Source organism: Rissa tridactyla, chromosome 2 (genome assembly GCF_028500815.1).
Source record: "Rissa tridactyla isolate bRisTri1 chromosome 2, bRisTri1.patW.cur.20221130, whole genome shotgun sequence".
NCBI lineage: Eukaryota > Metazoa > Chordata > Aves > Charadriiformes > Laridae > Rissa > Rissa tridactyla.
The window spans coordinates 62,815,749-62,823,304 of NC_071467.1; the positions used below are offsets into that span (position 1 = coordinate 62,815,749).

The 7,556-nt window shown below is 53.5% G+C and overlaps 1 protein-coding gene across 1 annotated transcript; it reads right to left on the minus strand.

Moving 5' to 3' along the window:
* Positions 1-259: 259 nt before the first annotated feature.
* On the minus strand, positions 260-5,098 carry CBLN2 (cerebellin 2 precursor). Its single transcript, XM_054191775.1, has 3 exons — positions 4,778-5,098; positions 2,492-2,611; positions 260-2,206 (listed from the first exon to the last, which is right to left on the minus strand). The coding sequence occupies exons 1-3, from the start codon at positions 5,096-5,098 to the stop codon at positions 2,009-2,011; spliced, it is 639 nt and encodes a 212-aa protein (XP_054047750.1). The 3' UTR covers positions 260-2,008.
* Between the last annotated feature and the right edge of the window lie 2,458 nt (positions 5,099-7,556).

Here is a 7,556-nt window from a genome sequence, read left to right on the forward strand (position 1 = left end):
TGCGAATAGAAACATTGCAGTCATGCCAATGCACAAGGGGAACTAGAAAATGCAACCAATTAAAAAACAAACCTGAAGTCCATTCATTCAGTAACCAGCAAAGTGAAGCGCCAAAGCAAACAAACAACATCAAAGGTGAAAATACACAAAAATATTAGATATTAAATTGGCTTATATTTTAGTAATCTGAGGTATCATAAGCAACACAGATAAGGGTTTTTTTAAGAATATATGATTTTAATTGACTTTGTCCCTTTAATGATAAATTTACAATGAAAATGACATGTCCACCATAATTTTGAAATACAACATCGCTACCATCGCTTTTCTGCAAATACCTTTGCATTATATTTGTTTGTGGCAGAGGAGTAAATTTGACAAAAATAAATTCTTTTACACATCCACCCTTGTAGGATTAATAGCAAGATGAAATATTTCAAATTAAATAAATGAAGATAAAAATCATATAAAATAATGTAAACATTCCTCCTGTGTCTCTTCAAGCAAGATTTTCCTCAGTACACCAACCATGATTAAAAAAAGTGAAGAAACAAGATCTGTTTATTGAGAATGAGGCAAAAGGATGCAATTGACATTGGCCTGATATTTTACCTCTTGTTGATTTGGGTAATAACTTTTCCTAACCTCCAGTATCGATGTCAGTCCACCCCCAGAACTCTGAGGCCATTTGGATTGGCAAGAGCACACGCAGCTAATAAATGCACGCCACCGGCACCCGTGCAACTTCTGGTGCATTTGCTGATCCTCTGAGGCCCTTCTCCCAAAGGCTGTCAAAGATGCTAGTGGCAACTCCTCCAATACTTGCCACAGACAGGTCAAGTGGAGATGGTTTTATTTAATTTGGAAGAGGAAGAGTTTTCCCTGCCATCTCTCCGTGCTCCCACAATGTGTACTCAAGCATTAGTGGACAAATACATCAAATAAATATCAGATAAAAGCACCCAAAATATGCTCGGTAATGCAAAGAAAGGATATATTTTAGGGTATGGTCAGAGAAGATATTCAAAGCCTCCATTGTTGCTTCTAGAAATGTCAGGACAATTCAGAAATGTCAGTTCCTTTACCGGTTTCCAGATTGTAATTGAAGGATCATGTAGCTCTCTCGCTCTTTCTCTCTCTTTCTCTCTCTCTAAATAGGTCTATAAAGATCAGCTGGAAAGTGCAGACAGAATTGTTCACTGGTTAGCTTTACTTAGAGCTACAGGGTATATATGTGCTTTGTTTTGTCTTATTGATCAATCTAGCTTACATTTTTAGCACACACAAACAAAAATCAGGAAAAATAAAAAGTTGATGAAAAACACGAACAACACAAAACAAATAAGGTTCCAATCGTGCAAATTTTGCTTCACTGGATAAAGCACTTCTTGACACAGTAATGTCCAGAATCCCCCTCCCCCAGAAAAATACAGGACTGAGACTGAAGCCATTCTTTTTTTTTTCTTTTTTTTCTTTTTTTTCTTTTTTTTCTTTTTTTTTTTCTTTTTTCCTTAAGGCTATACAACACAAAGAAATAAAGTATGGAAAGAACACCTCATTGGGCTGAATACTTCATTCTTCTGGCTCTGGAGCGAGCCTTTGACAAAGCGATTGTGTGGTCCAAGTTATTTGTCTCATTGGGACAACAACAAGAGAAAGAAAAAGAGGAAAAAATGAAAGAGAGGAAAAAAATAAAAAAGAATAAGAAAGTCAATGATCCCAACAATAAAATCCGAAATTGACTTTACAATCACAGGTACAAATTGCTCAGGTCGATAATTTCATTTCTCCTAAAGATCACTGTCGTCTAAAACTAATTAGAGGCGCAGGTTCCCGAGGAATTGTCAATATTCAAAGCAAATGTTGGAGTTTAGAAGGTTATCATTCTTCTACCGAGACAGTCTGACAGGGTGACTGGAAATATTGTCATGTGCAGCCAAGTTCAGGGTGTCGTTAACGATTGAATCCTTGCTCCGGCTCATGGATCTGTCTCCTATTTGGACTTCTTTTATAGTGGAAAGACTAAGAAGCCAGAAAAGGTTGAATATTTCCACCCTCCCATGAGGTTACCCCTTTCCAGTTTGAGATGCACTTTGTCTTCTCTTTCCATGTGGAGCAAGACCCCATTGCTGGCTGCTTCTCTGGTGACATCCTGATCCCCTGCAAAAGCTGAAATCACTGGGTAGCCGTTTTGCATTAAACTTACCTAAAAAGTGCAAAGAGAGAGAATCTGAGTTTTCTCAATACTCTCAGTGGCTTTTTTTTTTTTGTCCTGTGCACACCACTAAACTTTTGTGCAGGTTAGAAACAGGGTTGAATTAAGCTAAGACAACGCATGATTTCTGTCATGCATACAGACCCCTTTAACTAAAATAACCTACAGCCTCGTTCTTCACTTGCTGTTTTTGTAAATGCACCTTAGTGTCTCGAAATGAGCATTTTAAAAAAAAATAGTAGGGAAAGACAGCATCTTCTTTAGATCACAACCCACCTGGATGGTTTGTCTGTTATAGACCTTGACCACGTGGAAACTGAAACTATATATCCCTTTTCTTGGTGCTACAAATATACTGGAAGCAAGATCAAAATGGTTGCCAATATTAACTAATACCTGGAAAGTAAACAAACAAACAAAACAAAACAGAAACAAAAAAAAAAAGGAGAGAAAGAGAGAAAGAGAGAAATCAGACCCCACCTTAGAAAAGCACCAGTGAAAATCTGACATGAGCTCCATGACCAATACTAAAGCCTGCTTGAAATGGCATTTGCAGCACAATTAAAAGTGCACTGCAGGGGAAAGGAGCCAGAGTTACAGAGGTATTTAAAAAGCATCACAGTTCATAAAACGATTTAGTTACGCAAAAATGATCTCCAAAGCCAGTTAGATGAAGCGCAAATGTCCACACTGCGCTGCCAATAAAGCAAAGGTGGCAGAAGCGGGGGGGGGGGGGGGGGGAGGCGGGGTGGAAGGAACGAAGGGGGGAGAAGCGAGGAAAAAAATCCCGAGACTCATCAACTCATAATGAAAATGTATGTTTTTTTAGCTACCATTACTGAAATCAGAACTGCTCCCGAGTTTAATAGGGTATGGAACTAAAATCGTAGTGCACAGAGGGGCGAAGGAGGACAGAGGATGCTCAGCACAGCCACATCTGCCAGCTCATGCCCCTCTGTCCCTCTGGAGGGCTGTGCCGCCTGGACCGCACCCTCCTCGGGCGGCCGGGGTGGGTCTGCTCCTCCCCCCCCGACAACAATCTTAATTTGTCTTATATTTCAATGTCTTTTGAAACAGAGAAAAAAGAGACAGAGCTGAGCCCTCCGGCAGATGTGCAAAGCTGCGGCGGCCGCATCCTGCTCCCGCAGAGGCTGGCGGTGCGGAGACCGCCGATTTGACTGGGATCCGGGCCCGGTACATCCGCTCGCTCCCTTTCCAGGCTCCAGCGACGAGCAGCCCGATTTGACTCCAAAGGCACGGGTAACGAGGGGAGAAAAACCCGGGGCCCGTGGCAATCCCGTGCGGCGCGGGTGTGAGACCGAGCCGCCTGCTCCGCCGTGCCCGCCCCCGGGGCGCCCCGGCCAGGCTCAGCTCTGCCCGCTACAACTTCTGCTTTAATGAAGAAAAATACAAAGCGGGAAGAAACAAACCACAAAACAAAACTAAAAAAAATCCTCCCAAATAGCCAAACCCTATTGTTTCCAAGAAAGGAAAAAAATATTAATCCGTTATTGTGTGAGCACGGAGGGAGGAATGCCTTCAAACTCCCGAGAACTGAGCATTGCGGGGTAAAGCCTTTAAAATACACTATACATAAAGCAAGATCCTTTTTTTTTTCCTCTACTGATCTGACTTTATGAGATCTTGTACGCTGGGAATAGCTGTGCAAACTCATTAGGAGGGACAGGTAGACAGATGAATGACAGGCGGACAGACAGATGAAAAACAAAACAAAACAAAACAAAACAGAGAAAACAGTTTGCGTGTGCTAATTTTGGCTGACTCTGCAATACTACTTCAGGAGTCAGAGACGGTAGAAAAAAAGTAAATTTCATCGCAAAAATCAAGCGGAAGGACGGAGCATGGGCTCCGGGAGGCAAGCAGTGAGGCGGGGAAGGGGCAGGACGACCAGGCCGGGCTGTCCGCTGCTCCGCGCGGCGTATGCCGTGCAGGTTAACACCGCTCCGTTATAACCCACCGGGGACACCGTTCGCTTCGTTTGATAACGCTGGAAACACCCTCTTCTTCCTCAGTCCACCCTCCCCCGAGAGATGCTGTAACATCGCCAAATGCGCTCGGAACAGGCAGATCCAGCGACTCCCCATCGGTAAATCTCTGTCCTCCCCTTGCCCTGAAAATGAGCATTTCCGACGGAGCATCGAAGTGGAGATGCACACCCTTCCCTCCGGGTGGTCCCTGGCTGCCCGGGGCAATCCTCGGCTGCGAGGAGCCCCCGCAAGCGCCTGAGGCACAAACTCACACTTTAAAGCCCTCTCCCTGCTAGCGATGGGGACGGACAAGAAGTCAGCGTCCCCCCCCCTTACCATTCCACTACCAGCCCAGGAAAGCCCCGCAGCCACCTCAAAGAACTTCCCAAACACTTTCCGAGGAGTTGAACTGTAAGATTGCTATTGAGCGTGTGGGTCGGGATTAAATGATGGAAAGGGGAGCAAGAACGAAAATAATGGGGGGCTGGGGCGGGGATGGCCGCGCAGGGAGGCGAGGGGCCGGCCGGCGCGGGAGTGGGGGGCAGCAGCGAAAGCAAAGCAGGCGGCGGCTGACCTGGTCGAAGTAGATGGTCATGGTGCGGTTGCTCATCTCGGAGGGCTCGTGGTTGGTGCTGCGAGTGGCCGAGAAGGCCACCTTGGCGCTGCCCGAGCGCACCGAGATCCCCAGGGAGGAGGTGATGGCGCCGTCGGCCGAGGGGCTGGAGTCGCACACCACCAGGCACTTCCCCTCCAGGACGATGGGCTCCGTGTCGTTCTGCGCCCGCACCGGGCACCCGGCGGGCAGCAGCAGCAGCAGCAGCGGCAGCGCCGCCGCCAGGCAGCAGCAGCAGCCGCCCGCCGGCTCCGCCAGCGCCCCCCGCCGCCGCCGCCCCATGCCCAGCGCCGGATCGCCGCCGCTCCGGCTCGCCGCCGCCGTGCGGGCTCCCCGCGCCGCCGCCGCCGCGGGCGGGCGGCCGCGGGGAGGCGGAGGGGGGCTGCGCGCCTGCTGCCGCCGCGGCGCCCTGCGGCCAGCGCTCTGCGGGACGGCGGCTGGGCAGCGGCGGCTGGGGCCGCGCCTTCCTCTCCTTCTCCTCCTCCTCCGCCTCCTCCTCTTCCTCCTCCTCCTCCTCCTCCGCGCGGGGCGAAGGAGGCTCCTCAGAGGGCGGGCGGCGCGCAGTAGTAGCCTGGCAAGGGCAAAGGCGGCGGTGAAGCAGAGCCGCGGGCAGGCGGGAGCCGGGCACCACGCCGCCCGGCAGCACCCCGCCGGCGCGGAGTCCCCCCTCCCAGCCCCGGGCGCCACAGACGGCACAACAGGTCTGGGACAGACCTCGCTGCCCGGCGTCTCCTCGCCTCTTCGCTTTCTCCCACCCCCCAGCAGCGGGGGGTCCCGCAGCCCCAGCCGTAGTTTGAGGCAGGAGGAGGGGGCAGCGGGGCAGATTTCGTCCATGAACCCACGGTGGGGCACCCTGTGGGCGACTTGGACAGTCCCTTTCCCGCCCCACAGCCGACGGGGGCTCCAAAACCCGGCTGGTCCCCACTTTTTACTACATCTGCGAGCCGGGTTTACGTCGGTCTAATAACGCCCCGGCCGCTCCGAAAAGAGATTTTATTATTGTTGTTGTTGTTAATGCCCCCTGTCCCCCTCGCTGGAGCTGCCTCGCTATCCCTAGGGTTCGCGGGGGGCCGAGGGACCCCGGAGCCCGCGCCCCCGCCACAGCCGTGCCCCGGGAGCCGCCGCCGCCTCCCTCCTCCCTGCCCGGAGGCTGCTGCGCTCGGGCGCCGGCTCGTACTTCCCAATGTTTTGTCCCCCAGGCCAGGCTACCTCCGCTGCCGCCGATCCCGGCGGCTCCTTAAACTCTCGGGAAGGAAGCGGCCAGCTCAGGCATCCCCCGGCTCCCGGGAAGGAAGCGGCCAGCTCAGGCATCCCCCGGCTCCCACCCCGGCATGCACACACATCGCAGGAGGCAAAACCTCACCCGGTGCCTTCTCCCTGGGAAGTTGCATGTCAGTTTTCCCCGCTCACCAGAACAACCTGAGATCTCGCTGTTGGGAGATCCCGCCTGCGCTTCCCCCGAGGCATCTCTCCCCCTGCCTTAACCCCATATCTTATTATTGCTATCATTTAAAACCGTATTTTGCAAAAGGAACAGCCGGCGGGGAGGGGAACGGCCTTTTTACCTGGGAGGTCCATGACGGGAGAGGAGGGCTGGCTAGGTAGCTCGTCCGTGAACTTGTATTGCTTAGAGAAAATGAGCCGAGATTGCGCTGGCAGAAAGAAAAGGAAACAGGAGTCGCCTCTTTCTCTCCCGCCCATTGCCAATAATCCCCCCCCCCGCCCCGGCAGCCGCTACCACCACCACCCCACTTCCTCCCTCCTCCCCTCTTCGCGCACACACACATACACACACACACACGCACACACACACTCGCACCCGGCAGGGATTCAGAGGCCGGCAGCGGCGCTGAACGTGGCCCCGGCACCCCCTGCACCCCAGCCCCCGCTCCGGCCAGGCACCCCGGGGCAGTTGCGGCGGGGCGCGGGGCTCCCAAGGGAACGGCCTCCCCGAGGCGCCCCGTCGCAGACTGTCACTGGCGGCAGAGAAAAGCCATACCCCACCTCGTCCCCCCTTATTTCCACTTAAACCCGTCGGGCTGAGTCGCCCCTGTACAAACATGCCACCGACACGTTAGCTCTTACGGGCCACTGCTGCGGCCGAACCGCGCAGTATCATCAACTGGAAGCTCTTTGGAATTCATAGACTTTAATAATGATGATAATAATAATAAATCATTGAAAGGGACACGTTGTTTGGGGCACTCCAGGCCGTAAGGCTGAGCACCGCATACCGAAACGCCCCATTCCCGTGCCTGCATCCCCACGCCCCTGCTCTCGGCGGCGGCTCCCCCGTGTGTAAACGGCTTCATCCCCGGGGCGGCTCCACTCCCAAACCTGCACCCGCTCCCCGGGACGCTCCTGGCCCGGCACCCGCTCCCAGACCCCCTCCGGGACCGAGACACGCTCCCCAGCCCGCTGCGCGATCCGCACCCGCTCGCAGACCCGCCGCCCGACCGGGACCCGCTGCCCGACCCACCCCGGCCCCGCCCGCGGCTCCGCACCAAGAGCGGGCGTGGGGCGCCACCTGGCGGCGGAGGGGGGCGCAGCGCCCTCGGCGGGCCGCGCCGGGCCGGATAGCGGGGCCTCCGGCGCCTGGGGAGGGAGGGAAGGAGGGAAAGAAGGAGGGAGGGTCGCACACCGGTAAAGGCGGGATGGAAAAACCCAAAGGGATTAGGGCGAGGAACTGAGTGGCCTCCCCCGCTCGCTGCCTGCAGGGCCCGGGCGCGCTGCGCTCGCT

What these genes read in the sequence shown, in the direction of transcription:
- CBLN2 (XM_054191775.1), bottom strand. Translation starts at nt 5,098, where the DNA reads ATGGGGCGGCGGCGGCGGGGGGCGCTGGCGGAGCCGGCGGGCGGCTGC. An exon ending in TGACCATCTACTTCGACCAG is followed by an intron (nt 2,612 to 4,777) that starts GTCAGCCGCCGC and finishes TTTACTTTCCAG; the next exon opens with GTATTAGTTAATATTGGCAA. An exon ending in ATAACAGACAAACCATCCAG is followed by an intron (nt 2,207 to 2,491) that starts GTGGGTTGTGAT and finishes TGCACTTTTTAG; the next exon opens with GTAAGTTTAATGCAAAACGG.